This window comes from Ovis canadensis, chromosome 9 (genome assembly GCF_042477335.2).
Source record: "Ovis canadensis isolate MfBH-ARS-UI-01 breed Bighorn chromosome 9, ARS-UI_OviCan_v2, whole genome shotgun sequence".
Taxonomy (NCBI): domain Eukaryota; kingdom Metazoa; phylum Chordata; class Mammalia; order Artiodactyla; family Bovidae; genus Ovis; species Ovis canadensis.
The window spans coordinates 87,073,262-87,097,890 of NC_091253.1; the positions used below are offsets into that span (position 1 = coordinate 87,073,262).

General features: G+C 42.0%; 1 protein-coding gene across 1 annotated transcript in view; it reads right to left on the minus strand.

Annotated features, from left to right (window-relative positions):
* Positions 1-12,760: 12,760 nt before the first annotated feature.
* Positions 12,761-24,629, minus strand: part of SPAG1 (sperm associated antigen 1) — an 82,288-nt gene continuing 70,419 nt past the window's right edge. Inside the window, exons 15-19 of the mRNA XM_069600514.1 lie at positions 23,751-23,883; positions 21,259-21,385; positions 15,370-15,534; positions 13,917-14,288; positions 12,761-13,812 (exon numbers count right to left, since the gene is read on the minus strand). Of these exons, the coding sequence (XP_069456615.1) occupies positions 13,681-13,812; positions 13,917-14,288; positions 15,370-15,534; positions 21,259-21,385; positions 23,751-23,883 (929 nt within the window). The 3' untranslated portion in view covers positions 12,761-13,680. The remainder of the gene's footprint in view (positions 13,813-13,916; positions 14,289-15,369; positions 15,535-21,258; positions 21,386-23,750; positions 23,884-24,629) is intronic.

A 24,629-nucleotide genomic window follows, 5' to 3' on the forward strand; every position in this document is an offset into this window, starting at 1 on the left:
TAAATTTTCTAGGATGTATGGCAATCACCAGAAAATCTTTTCTCAGGGTCAGTATAAACTGTGTAAAAGTTAGTCACTTAGTTGTGTCCAACTCTTTGTGACCCCATGAACTGTATGTAGCCCACCAGGCTCCTCTGTCCATGGAATTCTCCAGGCAAGAATACTGGAGTGGGTTGCCATTCCCTTCTCCAGGGACTCTTCCCAACCCAGAGATTGAACCCAGGTCTCCCGCATTGCAGGAAGACTCTTTACCAACTGAGCCACCAGGGTCAGTATAGCTCAGACATTTTTATTTTCAGGGGCCTTTTGTTTTTCCATTTAAGGAAAATGCAATACATTCAGCTAAATAAAGAGACCATTGTTGCTTTAGAGGTAAGGTGTGAACTGATGTTTTAGAGACAAATGCTACTGAGAGTTTTTGGGTTTCCCACGTGGCACTAATGGTAAAGAATCTGCCTGCCAATGCTGAAGATGCAAGATCCTCAGGTTCAATCCCTGGGTTGGAGAGATCCGTTGAAGAGGGAAATGGTAACCCACTCCAGTATTCTTGCTTGGAAAATTCCATGGGCAGAGAAGCCTGGCAGGCTACAATCCATGGGGTCCCAAAGAGTTGAAATAAAATATGCACAGAAGATTTTCTTTCCCCTTCTTCCCCTTTTCCTTTCTTTCTCTTTTTTCTTTCTCGCTCTTTCTCTTCTCTGCCCCTCTTCCCACATTACCTTCCCACATCACCACTTCAATGACCAAGTTATGTATGATAGCATAGCTTTCTCCACATTTATATAATCTCATATAGTGCATATATGTATGGATTATTGTGATTTTTCTCAGTATCTTATAGAAATCAGTCCAAGTCAAGGGATAAAGCTCCAGCCCCTCTCTGCTGGCTTCATATTCATGGGTATTCACTGTGTGTCTCTTTTGTTCTCCTCTCTGCAAGAATCAGCCTCATCCATAAGCCCTTGTTTCCTGATACTTTGGAATATGCAGATGGATTCATAGAAATCAAATAGCCACGTTAAAATATATGTATTTTTAATTTTAATAGGATTATCAGACTGTCTTCCCCAGAAGGCTGTCATAATTTCCAATTCCACTAACAATACATGAATCCCCTTTCTGCTGTATTTCACAATAGATATTAGGAGCTTCATGGTTTTTGCAAGTATAAAGTAGTGGTTTTGGTATAAAGTAGTATCTATTACTTGATTTTTCATATCCCTGACTATGAATGAATTTGTACATCTTCTTGTGTGGCATTCTTTTTACTAGGGGAGGGAAATAGTGGTATTAAATTTGTGGTTATCTAAATTGACTTTAATGTTTTTGCCTGTTTTTTTGAGTTGTTTTCTCATTGCCAGTTTGAAAGATATCTTTATTGCAATAAAGATATATATATTATAGTTATCATAATAGCTATATGTTACATATTGTAGCTATTAAGATATTTTTATTACATTTTTTCCAAAGCTAGTATTTGATTATTGACTTTAAATTTTCTTGCTGTGCATTTTTATTCTGAAATTTTATCTGGAATATTTTTAAAGTTACAGAAAAGTTGTAAAGATAACTCAGAGGCTTCCCATACACTCTTTACTCATATATATATATATTTTTTTTTTTTTTTTGCCATATGATAGCTCTATTTAAAAATATGTCTAATAGTATATATTTCAGGCCTCTAGTTAAGGGTAAGGTCTTCCCCTCCTCCTAAAGAATACTTCAATTCAGTTTGGTGACTCAGTTGTGTCCGACTCTTTGCAACCCCATAGACTGCAGCACGCCAGGCCTCCCTGTCCATCACCAGCCTCATGTCCATTGAGTCAGTGATGCCATCCAACCATCTCATCCTCTGTAGTCCCCTTCTCCTCCCGCCTTCTAGCTTTCCCAGCATCAGAGTCTTTTCAAATGAGTCAGTTCTTCACATCAGGTGGCCAAAGTACTGGAGTTTCAACATCAGTCCTTCCAAAAAATATTCAGGACTGATTTCCTTTAGGATGGACTGATTGGATCTCCTTGCAGTCCAAGGGACTCTCAAGAGCCTCCTCCAACACCACAGTTCAAAAGCATCAATTCTTTGGTGCTCAGCTTTCTTACAGTCCTAATTTCTTGTGAGATTATTTAATTTTTAAAATTTGCCTTAATTGCTGTTATTAATATATAATCTATTGTTTCCTAGTGATCTGAATACTGCTTTTATGATGGAATTTCTAGATTCCCACCAAAAAGTCTGCTGGGATTTTTATTGTGTAGGTCAATTGGGGGGAAATTAGTATCTTAATATTGACTGTTCTTACCCATGAACAACACACTTTATCTGCCCATTTATGTAGTTTTTAAAATTTCTTTAAACAGTGCTTTTTAGTTTTTAGAGTGATCTTTTTTTTAAAAAAAAATCTCAATTTCTAATTATTCATTAATAATATATAGACATACTTTGTTTTTATTGCACTTTGCTTTGTTGTGCTTTGAATATATGGTGTTTTTACAACTTTGAAGTTTTGTGGCAGATAATGGTTAGCATCATTTTTTTGCAATGAAGTATTTTTTAAATTTATCTTTAATTGAAGGATAATTGCTTAACAGTATTGCATTGGTTTCTATCAGACATCAACATGAATCAGCCATAGGTATACACATGTCCCCTCCCACTTGAACATTCCCCCCACCTCCCTCCCCGAACCACCCCTTCTAGGTTATTACCAAGCCCTAGTTTGAGTTCCCTGAGTCATAGAGCAAATTCCCATTGGCTACCTATTTTACATATGGGTGAAGTATTTTTTAATTAAGATATGTACACTTTTTTAAACATAATGCTACTGCATACTTACTATAGTATATTATAAATGTAACTTTTGAGCAAACTCAGGTATATAGTGAGGACAGGGCAGCCTGGTGTGCTGCAGTTCATGGGGTCACAAAGAGTTGGACATGACTTAGCAACTGAACAGCAGCACCTTTCATATGCACTGGGAAACTCAACAATTCATAGAACTCACTTTATTGTGACACTCATTTTATTGAAGTGGTCTGGAACAAAACCTGCAATATCTCCAAAGTTGCTTGTGTAGAAATACAATAGATTTTTGTAGATTAATCTTGAATCCTACAAATTTGTACATCCTTTATTAATTCTAATAACTTTTTGTCAGATTCTGTAGGATTTTTCTACATAGACAATCATGTCTACAAATAAAAAGTTTTATTTCTTCCTTTCCTCTTTTCCAATCTGGAAGCCTTTAGTAACTTTTATTTTTTGCCTTATTTCCCTGGCTTCCACCTCAAATACAACATTAAATGGGAATGGTTAGGAGCAGACATCCTTACATTGTTTCCAGTTGCAGCACAGGATAAGTTAGTCTTTCACTCATCCTTAGCTTTCAGTCCTTCTGGTAAATTTTTTTAAATTAATTTATTAATTTTAATTGGAGGCTAATTACAATATTGCAGTGGTTTTTGCCATACATTGACATGAATCAGCCATCGTGTACATGTGTCCCCCATCCTGAGCCCCCCTCCCACCTTCCTTCCCATCCCATCCCCCAGGGTCATCCCAATGCACCAGCCCTGAGCACCCTGCCTCATGCATCAAATCTGGACTGGCGATCTGTTTCACATATGGTAATATACGTGTTTCAATGCCATTCTCCCAAATCATCCCACCCTCAACCTCTCCCACAGAGTCCAAAAGACTGTTCTTTACATCTGTGTCTCTTTTGCTGTCTTGCATATAGGGTCATCATTACATCTTTCTAAATTCCATATATATGCATTAATATACTGTATTGCTGTTTTTCTTTCTGACTTACTTCACTCTGTATAATAGGCTCCAGTTTCATCCATCTCATTAGAACGGGTTCAAATGTATTCTTTTTAATGGCTGAGTAATACTCCATTGTGTATATGTACCACAGCTTTCTTATCCATTCATCTGCTGATGGACATCTAGTTTGCTTCCATGTCCTGGCTATTGTAAACAGTGCTGCGATGAACATTGGGGTACATGTGCCTCTTTCAATTCTGGTTTCCTCGGTGTGTATGCCCAGCAGTGGGATCACTGGGTCATAAGGCAGTTCTATTTCCAGTTTTTTAAGGAATCTCCACACTGTTTTCCATAGTGGTTGTACTCATTTGTATTCCCACCAACAGTGTAAGAGTGTTCCCTTTTCTCCACACTCTCTCCAGCATTTATTGCTTGTAGACTTTTGGATAGCAGCCATTCTGAGTGGTGTGAGATGGTACCTCATTGTGGTTTTGATTTGCATTTCTCTGATAATGAGTGATGTTGAGCATCTTTTCAGGTGTTTGTCAGCCATCCGTATGTCTTCTTTGGAGAAATGTCTGTTTAGTTCTTTGGCTCACTTTTTCATTGGGTCATTTATTTTTCTGGAATTCAGCTGCATGAGCTGCTTTTATATTTTTGAGATTAATTCTTTGTCAGTTGCTTCGTTTGCTATTATTTTCTCCCATTCTGAAGGCTGTCTTTTCACCTTGCTTATAGTTTCCTTTGTTGTGCAAAAGCTTTGAAGTTTAATTAGGTCCCATTTGCTTATTTTTGCTTTTATTTCCATTACTTTGGGAGGTGGGTCATGGAGAATCCTGCTATGATGTGTATTAGAGAGTGTTTTGCCTATGTTTTCTTCTAGGAGTTTTATAGTTTCCGGTCTTAACATTTAGATCTTTAATCCATTTTGAGTTTATTTTTGTGTATGGTGTTAGCTGGTAAATTCTTGACATGCTTAAAGGGGTGAGCTTAGTAAGTTAGTGTCTGAATTGGATCGTTTGTGCTTTTTCCCCCCCTTCAATTTTTAAAATTGAGAAATAGTTCACATATGAAATGGAAAAGATAGCAAACCAAATCAATTTGGTTTGTGCGGCTGCTGTCTGGTTCCGCTCACTGTGCTGTGGAGCCTGCCTGCTGTGGTCAAGTTGCTGTTTCCAGTGCCCTGTGCTGCTGGGTCTTCTACATAAAGGAATTCAGTCAGATGGTTCTTCCTTCTCATCAACCCAAGTCAATAGGAAAACACAGCTCAGACTTCACCTCTTACTGAAAATGTTCTTGATTAACTTTGGCCCTTTAATAACTTTGACAGTGACGTGAACATTTTATCAATGCCTTTTTTTCCCTACCAGAGCCTCTTGAACTTGGTTTTATTTTCCGTTTCTTCCAAATTAGTCATAATCTCATTAAAAGCAGGAGCTATCATTTTTATGTATCCCCTACAATACTTTATTCTGAGGGTCACAAGTAGTTTCGTTCACTCACAATGCTTGTGTATCTCGTATTGGTTATATAAACCCACTTGGCTTCTAGGACGGTGGGTGAATATTTCAACTTGCCTGAGAATCACAAGAAATACTTTAAAATTTAGATTCCTAACCCCTTGAACTCTAAGATTCTGAAGCAAATATTCCAAGAACTATTGTTTGAGGAATATTTAGAGTGTCCTCATAAACTTCTCAATAACAGGAGCTTCTCTAATCTGAATTTTGGAAACCAGGGCACCTTAAAACTCCAGGAGTAAACTCCAGGAGTTGGTGATGGACAGGGAGGCCAGGCGTGCTGCAGTCCATGGGGTCGCAAAGAGTTGGACGCAACTGAGCGACTGAACTGAACTGCAGGTACCTTTTAGGGCAGCGTCCTCTAGGTTCATTTATTCAACATTTGCTAAGCTCCCATCAGCCTGTGCCAGACTCTGAATATCTATCAGTGTTGGCTCACTCTCAAAACGGTAAAGGTTAGAAAAGGCATGTGCTATTACAAATAGGTTGTTAACCTCAACCTGTGGAGTAATCTCTTGGCTGTTGTGACATGCCTGATCTCCAGCAGACGGCACCAGACCGCCTCTCTGGCTATCCTGTCACTTTTGGCTGAGTCTTAATGTGTGTGATTTATCCAGTGAGTAAATACAATGTGGTCTGTAAATATTTGAAAAGAGCTTTATTATCCTTTTCTAACAGAATAGATGAGATCATAATACTTATGTGAAGAAAGAAATTACACCATGAAAGGTAAGAGCAGGAACTTATGAAGCAACACCAGGCCTTTTACAAGAACTTTGTAATCCTACAGCTCCGAGTGGTCGGAAGGTGTCCGTCCGCTTTTTTTGCAGACGAGGAATCTAAAGTCTTCATGAGGCCTTCTCAGCCCTTGTGTACAGGGAGAAGTCTGTGGGGAGGGCTGTGTGCCTGCTCCTGCATACTCTGCCCAGAAGTGATGGACTACTTCTACCCCTACCGTTGGCAGAAGTGGTCACCTGGCTCTAACCCATTACAGAGAGGCTGAAAAGTACAGTGTTGTGTGTGCCGAGCGGGGAAGAAAACCACGTACTGGTTAAGAGTGGTAATGCCTGACTAAGGAAGGAACTATTTGTATAATTAAAACTCTGATATTTCTACTATTTCAAGTGCAGCTTCCTGCTGTATCCAGCTGTCATTCCTTCAGGCTTATCACACAAAGCTTATGCTCCACTGATACTAAGATGAGAAGCAGTTCCCCGAGCAGGCTCAGTTAGTTCAACACACACCTTCAACATGCATCTTAATGCCTTTGTGTCTCCTCTTTCCTCTGCCTGCTACATCGTTTTCTCTCATTCAAATGGGCAAACTTGAGCCGCAACATCAACTCCTTGAAACCTTTCCTAACCCTCTCACAGGCAGGTGTGGGCATTCCGCTTGCTCTGAGTAGCCACCCTAAATACCTCAACTTGGATACCAAAGTTGCTAATTTACATTCCTCTGCCTCCTCTAAGCTGTAACTCATAAAGGCCAGGCACCATACTCATTATTCTAGTCATGTATTTAACACTTTCCATTACACAGCACGGTGCATATGAATTCAAAAGAAAGCCTGTCCAGGTTTGAATCTTAGACTATTTGCTACATTTGTAGTCCTTGTTAATTTACAAAGATTTAACTTAAATTTTCTGTCTTTAATTTCCTGTGTTCTGGTTTAGTCTGTAACAGAGTTGTTATAAAGATTAAACTACACAACATATGATAAACTAGGCACAGTGTCTGGCCAAAAAGTGAAGCTAAAAGTAAATATATGCAATTATTTTTAATTGAAAATATATTTGGCATGTAACAGTGTATATGTTTAAAGTATACAATACATTACTTGATACATTTATATACTACAATATGATTGCCATTGTACTGCTAGTTCACACCTTTATCACATTACATCATTATCATTTCTCCTTTGTGGTAGGACTAATTAAACTTCAGTGTCTTAGCAAGTTTGATATTTATAATATTGTTATCTAAAATCACTATGCTGTATTAGATCCAGGACTTATTTGTCTATTAGTTGTTACTTGGTACCTTAAACAGCAGGTCTTCTGTTCGACACCCTAGCCCCCTGATATGCACCAATCTACACTGCTTTTAGGAATTCAGCTTTAAGATTCCACACATAAGTGATATCATACAGTATGTCTCTGACTTATGTCATTGGTATTTTAGAATACCCTAAGGTCCATCCATGTTGTCACAAATGGCAGAATAATATTCCTTTGTGTGTGTGTGTATATATATATATTCCATATCTTCTTTATCCATTTATCAGTTGATGAGCACTTTATCAGGTCTTATAAGTTTTCGATCTGAGTTAATTTTTCTGAGTGGAACAGGAGTAGTCCAGTTTCTGTTTTCTGCATTTGTTTGTTCAGTTCTTCCAATATCCTTTGCTGAATAGCCTACCCTTTCCCCACTGGGTGTTTTTGGTTTCCTTGTCTAATACCAGTTGGCATATATGTAGAAGTTTCATTCTGGGGTCTTTATTCCTGTGGTCTATGTGTCTATTTTTATGCCAGCATCATGCTGTTTTAATTACTAAGGTTTATGGTATAGTTCAAAGTCAGAAAGTATGATGCCTCAGCTTTCTCTTTTCTCTTGTAATTGTTTTGATTGTTGGGGCCTTTAGTGGTTCTAGACAAATTCGGGCGATTTTTTTTCCTATTTCTGTGAAAAATGCCATTTGAATTTTGATAGAGATTGCACTGAATCCCAGAAAGATGGCTTTGGGTAATATGGACATTTTAACACTATTAATTCTTCCAATTCATGAGTGTGGGGATATCTTCCCATTTGTTTGTGCCATCTTTTATTTCTTTCAACAAAGTCTTGTAGTTTTAGTTACATAGTGAAGTGAAGTTGCTCAGTCATGTCCGACTCTTTGCGACCCCATGGACTGTAGCCTACCTGGCTCCTCTGTCCATGGGATTTTCCAGGCAATTGTACTGGAGTGGATTGCCATTTCCTTCTCCAGGGGATCTTCCCGACCCAGGGGTTGAACCCAGGTCTCCCACACTGTAGACAGACGCTTTACCGTCTGAGCCACCAGGGAGGTTACATAGATCTTTCATTAAATTTATTTCTGGTATTTTGCTTTTGATGCTATTGTGTATGCCTGTACATGCTCAGTCGTGTCTGGCTCTTTGTGACCCCATGGACTGTTGCCTGCCAGGCTCCCCTGCCCATGGCATTCTCCAGGCAAGAATACTGGAGTGGGTTACCACGCGTTCCTCTAGGGGATCTTCCCTACCCAGGGATCAAGCCCGCATCTCTCCTGTCTCCTGCATTAGAGGTAGGTTCTTTACTATTAGCACCACCTGTGAAGTCTGTTGTGGGTGGGATAGTTTTATTTTTCAGGTGTTTAATTATTAGTGTATAGAAATGCAACTGATTTCTATAAGATGAGTTTGTATCCTGCAACTTTATTAAATTTGTTGATTAGTTCTAACAATATTATTGGTTGAGACTTTGGGATTTTCTAAACTGTCATCCCTTGGTGTCTATGGGGGACTGATTTCTGGAATCCCCACCAATACCAAAATTCATGGATGCATAAGTTCCTTATGAAAAAAAGGTGTAGTACAGTTGGCCCTCTCATGGATTCTGAATCTATAGATCCAGTCAACCCCAGAAGTCAATCCATGGATAGCGAGGGCCAACTGGATAGAAAATCATATCATCTATCTGCAAATAATGAAAATTTTACTCCTTTCTTTTCAATTTGGATGCCTTTTCTTTCATTGTCTTGCCTGATTGCTCTAGTGAGGATTCTCAATACTAGTATTGAATAAGAACAACTGTCTTGTTCCTAATCTCAGAGGAAGACTTTCAATTTTTCACTCTTGAGTATGTTTGCTGTGAGCTTGTCACATATGGCTTTTATTATGTTGAGGTATGTTTCTTCTGTATTTAATCTGTTGCGAGGGATGTTGCATTTTGTTATATGCTTTTTTTCTGTACCTACTGAGATGATTGAGATTTTTTTTATTCTATTAATATGGTGGATAACATTTATTAACTTGCATATGTTGAACCATTCTTGTAGCCCAAGGATAAATCCCACTTAGTCATATATTTAGATGCTCCTGTGTTGAGTGCATATCCCCATCTTTATGATTGTTATATCTTCTTGTTTATTGACCCCTTTTATTATTACATAATGACTCTCTTCACTTCTTATTGTTTTTGGCTTAAGGTCTATTTTGTCTGATATAAATATGCTATCCCAGTTTTTGTGGTTTCCACCTGTATTGGAATTATCTTCTTCCATCCCTTCATTTTGGGTCTGTGTGTCTTTAAAGTTGAAGTGAATCTCTTGAAGGAAGCATAGAACTGGGTCTTGTTTTTTGTTTTTTTTGGGGGGGTGGGGAATGGGTCTTGTTTTTTAATCAACGCAGCCACTCTTTTTAATTGATGAACGCATATGTAAGGACCTTCTATCTTACTGTTTTCTGGTGGTTTTTATTTCCATTGTTTCTTTTTCCTCTGCTTGTTTTTTCTTCTTGTTTTTCATTCATTTTTGTCTTTGGAAAGTGGTTTTCCATGACGGTATGCTATGATTCTTTTTAAAATTCTTTCATGAATCTACTCTAGACTTTTGCTTTGTTGATTACCACAAGGCTTACCTAAAACAGCTCATAGATGACAGTCCATTTTACACTGATAGCATCTTCCTTTCATGAAATTTCCACCCTCCCCTCCCTTTTATATTTTTGATGTCACAATTATCTTTTTATGTTGTATATTTGTTAACAAATTATAATAGCTATAGTTTTTAATACTTTTCCTTTAATTATCTATAATTAAAGTGGTTAATACAGCATCCTATTATAGAATTTTCTAAATTTGAGTACATATTTTTCATCTTTACAGGTATAAAGGTGTTTTCATGTCACTGATAAGCCTCTTTTCATTTCAGCTTGAAGAACTCCTTTTAACATTTCTTGCAAGGCAGGTCTAATGGTGATAAACTCCCTCAGCTTTTGTTTGTCTGAGAAGGTATTTTTCCTTCATATCTGAATAACTTTGCTAGATGGAGTATTCTTGGTTGGCATTTTTTACCTTTCAATACTTTGAGTATGTAGTTCTGCTGTCTCCTAGACTGAGGTTTTGGTGAAAAACCTATTGCTAGTCTAATGGATATACCTTTGTAGGTTATACTTATACTCCATCGCTCAGTCGTGTCCAACTCTTTGTGACCCAATGGACTGTAGCCTGCCAGGCTCCTCTGTCCATGGGATTTTCCAGGCTAGAATACTCAAGTGGGTTGCCATTTCCTTCTCCATTGTAGCTTACACTCTTTTTTAAACCCCTGGCTGCCCTTAAGATGCTTTGATTTTTGGTAATTTCACTACAGTGTCTTGAAGAAGGCATTTTCACATTTAGATAATAGGGTGATCTATTACCTTTGTGAATTTGGGTGTCAGGGTCTCCCCAGGTTTGGGAAGTTTTCAGCTAATATTTAAGTAAACATTCTGTCCCTTCCCTGTCTGGATTCCCACTTCTCCTAGCATATATCTGCTCTCAAATCCCATAGATCATACATGCTTTCTTTGCGTTATAAATTGTGATTTATTTAAAAATTCTCATCCCCAAGTCATTTACTATCAGAAGAAATGCACTACTGCAGAGGCTCTCCAGTGCATTCTTTATCTCATGCATTGAAATTTTCAGCTCCAGAGTTTAATTCTTTTTTGTGATTTTTTTGGCAAAGACTTAATTTTGTTCATGTATTTTCATTCCTATTATCATTAAGCTATCTTTGAGTTTTCCTGTAACTAACTTTCTTCAAAACAGCCATTTTGAAATTTTTATCAGCTACATCAGAGTATTTTGTGGCTTTGAGCTTAGTTGTTGCAGAATTATTGGTATCTTTTGGGGGTGATATATTTTCTTGATTTTTCATGTTCCTTGTATCTTTGTGTTGCAGTTTCTGTATTTGAAGTAGTAGACCTCTCCTGAAGTCTTTACTGGTTGCCTTTAGACGGTACTGATTGCTGGTGTTCCTTGATTTCTGAATGGGTGGACCTCCTCCACTCTTCTTAGTCGGCCTTGTGGAGGAATTCCGGTGTTTCTTCTTGTTCCTAGAGCTCACCAGAGTGGCTGCTGGAAATCTCTCTCGTTTTCTGGAAGGTAGTGTTATATACATCTCCAACTGCAATTTCTCTCTTACCTGCACACCCTGGTCCACTCTTCTGTGAATCCTCCAACTACTGGGCTTGCTCTCACTGCCTGCACACTCAGGGGCATGCCACAGAACGGGAGGGGGTGTGGGGTTAGCGCTTGGGGATGCCCACAGACCCAGTGGCGAGAACCCTGAGTGGGGTACTCCCAGAGACTCGTGGGCAGACTTCCTGCTGAGGTCCTGAAGCAGTCTGCAGGAACCGTGCTCCTTTCATGCCCTTGATATTCTTGCCTGCTTCCTTTACCTCCTCTTCCCTTCCTTCCGTCATGAAGTCCCGCCTCCGGACTGCTAGTGCTGCTGCGGAGAAACAAGTGTCTCCAGGCGTGACCCCAACAGTTGGGACGGCCCACTGCTTCCCACGCCTCCACGGGGGAGGCTGTCCCCTGCAGCTAGTACTCGGTGTGTACCTGTTTCCTTTTTATGTTTCTACTATACAGTTACTAACACGCTCCCTCATTTGCTTATACAAAAAAACTATTATTCAAAAGGAGAAAACTTATTTTTTTTTTTTTTGCTTGAAGACTAGAGTTAAATACCCATCACAGTAGATTTTCATTTATGAACTTAAGAAAGAATAGTTTAAAAGAAAAATTGAGGGGGGCGGGGGCTTCCCTGGTGGCTCAGTGGTAAAGAATCTGCCAGCCCAATGCACGAGACGTGGATTGCATCCCTGGTCTGGGAAGATCCCACGTGCCAAGGAGCAACCAAGCCCATGCGCCACAAGTACTGAGCCGATGTTCTAGAGCCTGGGAGCCACAACTACTGAAGCCCACACGCCCCACAGCCCCTGCTGCACAGCAAGAGAAGCCACGCCAGGCGAAGCCTGCTCACCTCGACTGGAGGAAAGTCCGCCCAGCAACGAAGACCCAGCACAGCCGGAAATAAATACATAAATATTTTAAGGAAAAATGGCCGTTTGAAACCATTTCCCCACAACACTTTAAATATTCTTTAATTATTAAATATTAGATAAAATAATAATGCGTATGGCAATAATGAATGCGATAGTCTTCTTTCATCTGCTCTTCTGAAGAACGAGAGAAAGCTCCAGAAAAAAGAGAACCGACCCAAGACCACAGGAATAAACGACAGCACACTGAGAGAGGCCGGAGAGGTTTACCGTCAGAAACACCTTTACGGCAGCACACTGTAAGAAACACCTTTACGACAGCACACTGAGAGAGGCTGGAGAGGTTTACTGTAAGAAACACCTTTACGACAGCACACTGAGAGAAGCCGGAGAGGTTTACTGTAAGAAACACCTTTACGACAGCACACTGAGAGAGGCCTGAGAGTTTTATTGTCAGAAATACCTTTACTTTGACCCAAGTAACAAGCGAGCTCTCAATATAAAGAGTTCTTCATTTTCCCTTTTGCACTAAGGGAATAAATATGATCATGCTTAAAGGAGGAGGGGACAAAAGAGGGAGAAGTAATTTAAAATGTTTGGGGGAAATGTGTGAGTGACAATTCAAATAGAAATGCAGGCTTGGTTGATTTTATACAGTGGTGGTTCTGTTATTGCTTATATAAACAACACATAAGGGAAACCAGCCTTTAAAAATCTAGTAATAGAATTTTTGGCAATTTCTGTTCTTAATTAGTAGGCAATACTACCATATTAGAAAAAAATAGGTTCCTCTTATAGCGCTAAATAACCACATTTAATAATCATTTCATATTATAGACTTAAATGTTGTGTTTCATCTTAGAGGCCTGTCATCCATAAGTAATATAAAATGGGATTTATATATATCTTAGCAGGAAATAAAGGTGACGTAATAATCACTGTTAATGATTTTCACTTTTAAAAATGAACTATAAAGAAATGACATTTCTATCAAACTTAAGAGGACTGCTTCATAGCCCAAAGAAGTAGAATTTAACTCAAAATTTTAACAAGTCATTAAGAGAAAATGTATAATATAAATTAAAATGCATCTTAATAAGTTCCAAATATACTTATTATTAAATATAAAGATGTTAGCTCTGGTACATAAGAAAATATTTACAACTAATAAAAAGCAGATTGTAGAATATACGTGTTCTGTGTATAAAAATAAGTAAAATATTTTATAGTCCAGACCAAGGGATCTTTTCTAAGCCAGGTTTTATCCATGCAACTCTATTACAATACCATCTCACTGGCATTACCGGAACACATACATACATGGAAGAAATCTAACCATTATCTTGATTTAAAGATCATAGTGCCTTTTGAGGGCCTGTACATCTTCTAAAGTAAAATGTTTGTTTGGTGCATCTGAGAGGTCATCAAAGAGCTGCTTAATCTGTTCCTTCTGGCCTTTGCTAATTAGTGTCAACATCATCTGCAATAAGGGAAAAAATTATATCAGCTTATAAATGAACATTTTGAAGTTATAAAAACCCTAAAAGAATCTATCTCCACGAATGAGATATTTTTGCCACTTACCTTAAACCTTTCTGCTTTGCTCAGATATAAAAGATGCTGATACACCAAGGAGGGATCTTTATCAATAAGATGACTTTTCAGAGACTGGAGGAGGAGGAGGAATGTGTCCCCTTCAAGTTTGTTACTCAACAACACTGGCAAATCTTTCGGTTCAGTGATGGCTAGCAGGTGTGCGCAGGCTCCTTGATCTTTCCTCGTGCTGATGGCGTTTATAACCTGACCAAATTCGTAGGCATTGTTAGGCTTGGAGATTAGCAGTTTCTCATAGAGCTCCTGTGGCCCGTTGCTGGTGTCCCCCTTCTCAGAAGCAAGGCTGTCCATGGGGACCTCCTTCGAGGTCCCCTCAGGCTCTTCCTGATGGCCTTCACTCACCTGCAGGAGGAGAAGAATTACACCAGGACCCAGACAGCAGTGCCTGCACACCCCCCCAGGTTACTTTCATTAAAACAGGAAGGAACTGAAAAACACCATGGGCTGTATTTTAGTCAAGTTCTGAGTGAAAAATATATAATTTGCAATAAATCATAAAATCTACTTATTTTTTAGGAAGAGAAGTTTTAAAGTCTAAGCATCCATTCATAAAAGTATTCTTTTTTTAAGGTTTAACTTTTTTTTTGACATTGAGAATATGACCATGAAATTTTTATAATTTTCCATGAGTAAAAGCTGCTGTGTAAAAGAAGACCTATAACAACTTTGTATCTCTTCATGACAGATTTTATATTTACTTATTTCCTTATATTTGATAGGGACTTGAACTTACATTTTTCAGTTCTCTTAAAAAAGAGTTTTTTTCTTCCCTCCTTAGTGGGGAAAAAACTCCCTTGCTTCTTTCACATATTAGCCTCCTACTCTTAGTGAAAATGTTAGATGATAGGTAGGTTGATATGAGCATTCATGAATACATAGGGATCCACGAGCTGACGTTCTTCACTAAAGGCTACAACACAAGGCACTGGGTTATCTGAAATCACAAAGGCAGGTTTGGTTCTAGGTGGGCCAGGACCCCTGATGAGGCTGATCTTGTTTACAAATACTAAGAAAGGTCTGAACTGATCAGGAACTTCTCTGGGTGTGGTGTGCAGGACGCTGAAACTGAATCAGTCCTCTAGGGTTCTTCAGGTCAACCAGGAAGCAAAGCTCAGTGGTCACAGGCTCACAGGGCAACCTGGAGTGGAAGCAATAAAGCCACAGGCCAGGTGGCATGGAGGGAGAGGAGCACAGAAAGAAAGAATGCAGACACCCAACAGGTTCTTAAATCCAAGGTGGAAATGCAACGGCCAGTTATCACAACAAAAGAAAAATTTTGTCATTATAATCTGTTAAAATGTCTTCACTGAATACTAGGATAAAAATACAGAATTTTTAAAATTCATAGGAATATGACCTCAGAATCCCATATGAGTATAGAATCTCCAAAAGAGTACTTTCAGAGATAATCAAATTCACGTACCTCTTGAATCTCAATTTTCCTTCTCTCCTTTTCTTTGTTGAATGATGCTGTATTATCCTTAATATTAAGGATTCTGGTAACCTCTTCCAGTTCCATTTTTGCCTCAACAATACTTGGGTCTAGTAGGAGAACTTTATTGAGATCGTTTAAACTTTTCTGATAATTCTGAAAGCAGGAGGGCAGAGAAAATAATTCTCATAAATAAAAGGACAAGGGGCACAGATGAGCCTGAATTGGTGAGATAAGTACACAGAGCGTGTGCAGTAGGTTCCCATTAGTGAAAGAAGTCAGGCCTATGAGCTAAGTCTTGGGCTAAGATACTATAATCCATAACATAAAAGGGGCTTCCCAGGTGGCTTAGTGATAAAGGATTCACCTGTCAATTCAGGAGACTCAAGTTTGATCCCTGGGTCAGCAAGATTCCCTGGAGGAGGGCATGGCAACCTACTCCAGTGTTCTTGCCTGGAGAATCCCATGGACAGAGGAGCCTGGTGGGCTACAGTCCACAGGGTCACAAAGAGTCAGACACGACTGAGCAACTGAGCACGCACACACATAACACAGAAGAGTGAGCACAGAACCTGGAGTCAGAAGTTAAATCCTGTATTACCACAGCTTTCACTGCCCCTGACACACAGGCACTGTCTGCTAAATGAATAAATGAAAGAAGCAACAGCCTCATATCAGCACCTACTAGCAGCGAAAACTTGAGCTAGATCCCACATCACCTTTCTGGGCTTCAGTTTTCTCATCTTTAAAATAGAAATAACAAAAGATTCTTCATTCTAGTTTTCACAGAGTTATGCCAAGTAATAAATGAATTAATAAAATGTGAGTGGCTTAATACCTACAAAGAGCTGGACAAATCTTAGTTGTTACCATAATATCCTATTCCATGACACCCTTGGAGTTGTAAGCTATCCAGACAGGCTAGATCAACATTTTTTCTTCCATAAAGAGTCAGGCAATACCTTGGAGAAGTAGAAGGGAATGAAAAGTGTTGTGTTTAACCAAACACTGTGCAGAATCTGGTGGCAGAGAAGGACACCACAAAATCAGCCCGCTGGTGAGAGGCCATATTCTAGAACTATAGACCAGACTCATGTTCTGATTAAGCCAAAATTAATTCTGTGAGGAGGCGAAGAATTCCAATGATGTGTAACCTCTCAAGTATTCGTGACTTATAATAATAGCATGCGCTGGACACGAAGCACAGGTAAAATGAGTTGGTGGTTATGTGACATTCCTGGGGGACTAGCTGTAAGGACACAGCCCTTCCCACTCCACCCAGCAATACACCAGAGCAAGAGCGATGTGCTTAAAGGGATAGCCTTACACCGCTCTAACTTATTGTTTAAAAAAGGCGAATTATTTACGAACTATATAGTACATCAGTACTATTGACAACCAATCTGCACACACCAACGTGTCACCAGAGCACAGTCAGAACCTGCTTCAAGAAAACCAGTGGCCCTGTGTCTCCATCCCGGGTGTTCAGGCAGGGAGCGGCGGGGCAGGCGGAGCGGGGAATAGTCTTCCTTCTCCGCATTTTATTCCCACAACCGCCCTCTAAATACTAACTTTTACTGTCCCCATTTAAAGACGAGGAAACCGAGGCACAGAAAGATGATCTGTGAGATGATCGAGGCAGCAATGAGCAGAAGGCAGGTGTGAGGACGGTTGTGGAGCTCAAAGGAGAGGCCTGAAAATGGAGCCTTGGAAATGGAGGGTCACCACCGAGGCGTGGACATGACTCTTTTTCCATCCGTTCAAGGACAGTTTGTGCCTAAAGAACCAATCTGTTTGGTTAGAAGAAAAACTAAGAAAGCAAGAAATACACTTCGATAAATGATAAACAGAGGCAGGCAGTGTGGAGAGAGGGCCCGAGTGCAGGAAGGGCCGGACGGCCACGGGGTGGGGGGTGCAGAGGAGGGGCCCGGCCGCCGGGTCAACACAGCGTCAGAGCAGACGGGTCACTGGTGCTCCGTGTGCTGTGGGCTGGGACATGGAGGGGGAGCAGACAGCGGGGCCTGGGCCCTCATGGAAGCTCACGTCTTATGAGGGAAAGCAATAATAAGACGAGGGTATAGACGAATAAATAAAGTGTGTGTGCACTGTCATTTATGCAAGTAAGAAAAGCAAGGGCTGAGATGGACGCTAACAAGGGCAGGCGTCTCCTTTGATACTGCTTGTCAGAGCAGAGGAGACTGGAAAGGAAGCCAGCCCCTGGAGTGGAGGGCAGAGCTCCCACACAGAGCAAAGTGGCTCCTGCAAAAAAGGAGGACAGGAAGAGGTGCTAATGACCTTAGTAGGCCTGGAAAAAAAAGATCAATCACATATGTTTGTGACAACATTTACTATTAATAAATGTGCTTAAACTACAATAACAACAATTACTTTAGATGATGTTACTGTTTTCGATCCTTTGGGCCTGCTGGCGTCCCCGATGGCTGCCAGTTCCCGAGGGCAGGCTACATGTCTCACCACCTCTGTGCTCCCACAGCCCAGCACACGCGTGGCACTTGAGAGAGTAAACAAACTGGAACTGAAACCAAGATGCTCAGTTACCTTTTCTTATGAAGAGCAGCTGAACAGGAAGAAAAGCCCTGTACTTCCCTGGTGGCCCAGCGGTTAAGAATCCACCTGCCAATGCAAGGGACGTGGGTTTGATCCCTGGTCCGGGAAGATCCCACATGCCATGAGGCAACTGAGCCTGTGTGCTGATCACCGAGCCCGCGTGCCCTAGAGTCTGTGCTCTGCAACAAGAGAAGCCACAGGAGTGAGAAACCAACGCACCACAACTAGGGAGGAGCCCCGCTTTCCACAACTAGAGAAAGCCAGCATACAGTAATGAAGACCCTGTGCAGCCAAAAATAAACTATATAGAGAAAAAAAAAAGGAAAGCTCTGTAGTTGTCAAACCTGGCACACACACACACATACAAATTAAAGCCAGCTAGAAAACAAAATAATCTGAGAAAGCAGAGTTTAACTCAGAAGCACAGGCAAGGCCCTGCTCCCTGTGGGCCCATAGGCTACCTCCTTACCAGTCAGACAGAGGAAGCCAGTCCAGGTGTGAGTTCTGATGCATTTTATAAACAGCCTTTGAAGATACTCAAATTCACTTGGCACATAACTCAAACCACAGGGGACATAGATAAAGCTATGAGAGATCAAACCAGAAAAACAAGCTGCCAGTCTCACACTCTACCAGGGTAGGATGACTAAAAGTTGGGATTCTCTTTCTGCATCATAATGCAATTTCCAGAATTCATTCCAAGGAAGTATAAAATTCCAGTCTTTCAAACAGTGAGGCAGCCAGTATGGGATAAACCTGCTCTAAGAGTTTGGAATAATGATATAGAAGCTCATGAGTCACACAGATCATGACTGCCTCATGGACCCAATCCATTAAGTTCAAAAACAATTGAGTAAACTTTCAGGAAGCCTCTTTTAATTCATGCTGCCACACCGCCCGCCCCCCCAACCAGGAGATCTTTCTGCGAGGTTTACAAATGAGTATGTTGTTAACAAAAGAGAAGCAGGGCGGGGGAGGGGGGGGGCGGGGGCGCGTGGTGGCTGTGGTCAGGCGGCCTGAGCACCGGGAATAGGGCAAACACCCTGGGCGTCCAGGGCCGCCGTGGAGCTGCTGGGCTGGCGAATGGGGCAGCCATGCGCCGGAGGGGGGCACGGCCCACTTTCACCAGGACAGAAGCTCCTACACTTGGGACACTTCTGGACCTTGCCCTCTGCACCTCTTCGACTCTGTTCATCTGTATCCTTTATAACAAAAGGAGGGGCCGGGGAGGGGAGGCAGGGCAGCAGCATGGCTGAGGGGTCGTGACGGGTCATCCTGCCTCAGTACGGGTGTCACTCCACTGCAACCAGAGGGGATCTAGGCCCTAGAAAAGCCTGAGTGCTCAGAGCACACAAGCACACATCCTCATCTGATACAGGACACAAAAAACATGGCCGCCCTCTTTCAACAAAACCTAGGTTTTATGGCGTTAAAAGAATGCTCTCAAACTCAGTAAGGTCAACACTCTGCCCGCAGACCTCTCCCTCCTGCTGTACACCCTCCCTCATCACACTGCACCACACGCATCACAGCCACCCAAGACAGGAGCCGGGACACGGCCCCAGGATTCATCCGAAGGAAGCGGCAACTCTAACTCAAAAGGACACTCCCACGCTCACTGCAGCATTACTCACAACAGCAGCCTAAGTGTCCATCGATGAACGAATGGATAAAGAGAATGTGGTATATCCACACAGCGGAATATTATTCAGCCATTAAAAAGGCAAGTCTTGCCATTTGTGACAACACGATGGACTTTGAAGGCATCATGCTAAGTAAAATTGGTCATAGAGAGAAAGACAATTACCATATGATCTCTTATATGTGGAGTCCAAAAAAAGAAAAAAATGAAGTTGCTCAGTCGTGTCTGACTCTTTGCAACCCCGTGGGCTTGTAGCCTCCAGGCTTCTCCGTCCATGGGATTTTCCAGGCAAGAGTACTGGAGTGGGTTGCCATTTCCTTCTCCAGGGGATCTTCCTGACCCAGGGATCGAACCCAGGTCTTTCACCTTGCAGACAGATGCTTTACCCTCTGAGCCAGTCCCCAGACCTGGCTAAAAAAAAAAAAAGTAAACCCAACAATGAAAAACAACCTGAACTCACAGAAACAGAGAACAAAAATAGTGGTTGCAGCGGAAAGGTGGGGGTTGGGGAGTAGAAGATGGGCAGAATGGTCAAAGATGTTCAGAAGGTATGAAATTTCAGTTACGAAATAAGCCAGGGAGATGTGATGTACAGCATGATGACAAGAGGTAATAATAGCATATTGTACATTTGAGAGTCTCCGAGAGAATCTTGAAATCTTGAAAGTTCTCATCACAAGAAAAAAATGTGTTAACTGTATGGTGAACTCGGAGAAGGAAATGGCAACCCACGCCAGTGTTCTTGCTTGGAGAATCCCAGGGACGGGGGAGCCTGGTGGGCTGCCATCTATGGGGTCACACAGCGTCGGACACGACTGAAGTGACTTAGCAGCAGCGGTATCGTGAACTAAACATACTGTGATCATCTGATCATTTCACAATACATACAAATATCAAATCACTATGCTGTACATCTGATACTAATATAAAATGTCAATTATATCTCAATTAAAACAAACTTTAAAGAAGAAAAAAAAGTAAATGATGTGTACACTTACAATGTGCGAACTTCACTGTATTAAACTTTAATCAGATTCTTTAAAAATACCATTGCAGGAAATGCCATTTCCCAGAATGTTCTGAGTTTTGTGTTATTTTCTACAAATGAAAATGTTCACTTGAGTTTTCCACACAGAAGCAGCAGCATCAAGAAAAGTCTAATTATATAAACCTTCTTTGAAAATAATGGCGTGGTTTTCTTGGAGAAGAATGCTGTCCTATGGCCTCATAGGGACCACTTGCCAGTTTAAGGCTCAAATCACATGAACTTCCGCCTCTGCTGCGTCTCTGCCAGTGTCCACGGGTGAACACCTCTTCTGTCCCGTTCCTTCCTCCCCACCCCGCCACAGACAACCCCAGCCCTCTGCCCGAGGAATCCAGCGGCATTGCCGATGGCCTTCAGTAACTCAGCAAACCTTCCTGTCCCTTAAAGTGGACCTATTCTAACTAACGACACTCCTCAGAAAATCAGGAAATAAATCATCATTTTTGAGCTGGAAGGAATCTTAGAAATCTGCGGCATCTTCCTAGATTTCAGGATTGGTGACTACAGAACCAGGCTTAAACAGGATACTGCCATGCCCATTCCTTAAGCCCACAATTTATGTTCATCGAAAGCACGTGATTTGTTCAAAGATGACCCTGACATATGAAAACGAAGATTTCCTCACCTTGAGCCCTTTGTGAGCAAGGGCTCGTCTATAGCAAGCTTTCACGTTCCCGTGATCCATCTGAAGGGCCTGGTCACAGTCCTGCTTTGCCTCCTCAAACTGGCCCAGCTTCAAGTAACAGAGGGCTCTGGTGTAATGAAATGGAACTCAGCATTATGAAAGGTAAAAACAACATATCCATAAATCTGGGCAGCTAATAGAAATCAGAAAATAACTAAGTAAGTCTGTTTCGATACCACAGCTGCTGCAATTGAAACCTAACATTTTTTTTTCTCCAGTGATGGCATTTTCTAGCAATACTTGCAATTAGGGACCCTGGGGATACCACTGCAATCAAAACAGTCCAGGCCCTCAAGGAGGCTGCAGTCTAGGGGAAGAGACAGTCTGTTAAAAGCAGCAAATGCAGTGAAATCTGTCAAGGATGCTCTGGGAACACAGAGCTGAGAGTCTCTTCAGACTTGGTGAAACTGAAGTGAAGGGATAGTCAGGGAAGACTTCCCAGAAGAAGGGACATTTAAGTTGAAGCCCAGAGTACGTGCGCAGTGAGTATTATCCAATGGGAAGGCACCGGGCTGAGACTTAAGGTGGAGGGAGGGCACACAGTGCGCAGAGTTCAACAGTAACAGAGAACGTGGCACTCCTGGCGCTATGGCGGGAGTGGGGGGGCGGGTGTTTGGGGAGGGGGAGGCCAGACAGGAAGGGCCTGGCAGGAGGCTGAGCTTTATCCAGCACTTAATGGAGTCTGGTGATGGGTTTTTAAGGTTCTCCCAGGTGGTGCTAGTGGTAAAGAATCCACCTGCCAACGCAGGAGACGTGAGAGATACAGGCTCGATCCCTGGGTCAGGAAGATCCCCCGGAGGAGGGCATGGCCACCCACTCCAATATTATTGCCTGGTGAATCCCATGGACAGAGGAGCCTGGCGGGCTACAGTCCATGCGGTCTGAAGCGACTTAGTATGCACGATGGGTTTTTAAACAGAGGCGGACCCAATCACTGTGTTTGGGGAAGGTCACTCTAGCTGCCAAGTGGAGAATCGGAAGGGACGAGGCTGTGCAGGGAACACCTGGGAGGGTGCGGCAGACGGTGAGGGGGAGTTGGTGACAGCCGGAGCGGGACTGAAAGGGAGTGGGGACGGCAAGGAGTTTAGAAGTCCTAGAAGAGTTGAGAAGTCAGGACACCTGCACTGCATGGACTGACAAGGGAGGCGTGGGTCAAGGGTGAGAATCCATCATGAGCGCAGAAGGCAGGGCTGCGGCGCTCAGGTCCAGGGCTCAGAGACAGAGATCAGTCAGTTCAGTCGCTCAGTCGTGTCTGACTCTTCGTGACCCAGTGGACTGCAGCTCGCCAGGCTTGCCTGTCCATCACCGACTCCCACAGCTTGCTCAAACTCATGTCCACAGAGATGTGGGGCTCAGAACTGGAAGGTGGTAAATGGAGCTGGGGAGAAGATGAAACGGGCCAGCAGCTATTAGAGCAAAAAAGGGATCTACACCTTTAGAAGCCCAAGAACAGCAGAGAAAGAAAAGCCTAAAAAAAAAAACAAGACAAGCCTTAGAGAGGGAACAGGGGAGTGCCAGGCACGTGAGCAGTCTGCACGAGAGGGGAGGTAGTCTCTGGGGAAAATTAAGAGGCCACTGACGTCCAAGACCACAGAGGCCGAACAGAAGGGCAGAAAAATGCTGGTTTAGTAAGAGAACTTTTCACAAAAGAAGGTTGCCCAAAAGAGGAAAACGTGTGGCAAAACAAAACAGTGAGAACTTAAGTTTAAAATATTTTCTGAAACAGCTACAAAAACCCATGCTGAGTCACTATTCTTCAGAAACCATACCTTAATCGTCCTTGTCCCTGAAGACTCTACTCCCTAAAAAATCCCCAATCACTGTATTCCAGGTAACTACCTTTTTCACCATAACGTGAGCAGCGTTCTGGAACAGTCGGCTCATTCCGACTACCCTCCAGAAGATGCAGACCCTGCCCTCAGTACTTCAAGAGGAAAGGGGCACTGGAGACACTAGCCTGCAAGACAGCTGATTCCCGGTCCCACTCTGGAGGCTGAGGCCTCACACCAGCTGCCTCACACAGGGAGGAGCAGGGAGACCTCACACCAGGGAGGGAGGGGCAGGGAGGCCTCACACCAGGGAGGAGCAGGGAGGGAGGGGCAGGGAGGCCTCACACCAGGGAGGCAGGGAGGGAGGGGCAGGGAGGCCTCACACCAGGGAGGGAGGGGCAGCACCGCCAAGCCAGCAATGGCTGAGCAGGAACCCTAACACAGCCTGTGTCAGCCCTCCCAGCAACAAGACACCAAGATACCTCAGGCTTTCAATCTCTCCTATGGCCTCACTTCTTTTTTTAAAAAAAGAACACTCACTTAAAACAAGTTACTGTATATACCAAATTCTCAGTCATGGGGAAAAGCTGGCAATTAATCAGTCTATAATTTTTTCATCAAAGATATCAACATAAGAAATAGAGCAAGTGGCAGAGAACTTGCCTGTTTGTATAAATGGCACATTCCTTGTTGTTAATCTTCAAGCATTCACTGTATTTACTAAGGGCATCTTTATAGTTTTTGTCTTTTACACATTGATTTCCTTCTTCTTTAAGGGTTTTAAATAATTTTTCATCTATGGGACACACAAAAGAAGTGGAATTATTCATACAAGCACCTCTACAAAACTTTAAGTATACTGTAAACTAAGTGACCACAAACCACACAGAGCTAAAGTCTAAATGGAACAAAATTTTATATATGAATTAAAAAGATAAATTGGTTACAAGTAAAAATTTGATTACACAATGACAACACAGTTTTTTCACATTAGAAAATAGAATACAAGCGATTGTATCATCTTATCCATATTGGTATGCCTTCTCTCTGCTGGAAACGGTAACTGTGTTGTGAAAAATGAACCAACAAACCCACTAAAGCCTGAATTAGACCTCTTCCAATAGTCCAAGTTTCCTTGGAAAAACCACACCTCCTCCCCTCTCTGCTCCTGCGGTTTCAGCAAAGCAAACCCCACCCCACCCTACCTTTTGGGGTAATAACCTGTGCTTTGCTAACCGGCACATTATACTCCCTTGGCCACAGTCGGCTAACTGGTCAGGGAAGGGCCTATGAGAGCCAATGAGTGACAATAAGATTTCTGTGGCAGCTTCTGCTAAGGTGAGTCTTGCTTTTCCCTGTGGAACACGAGGATAAAAGGAGGGGCTATTTTGTCATTGTGCAATACAAGGGGAGAATCTGTCTGAGAATGGGGTCAACAGAGCAAGAGAGATGCTAAGACAGAGAGCTCAAGCATAACCTCTTAGCCCTGAATCCAGCCGCCCGGGCAGCTATCCTATCTGTGGACTTTTCCACAAGAGGGGA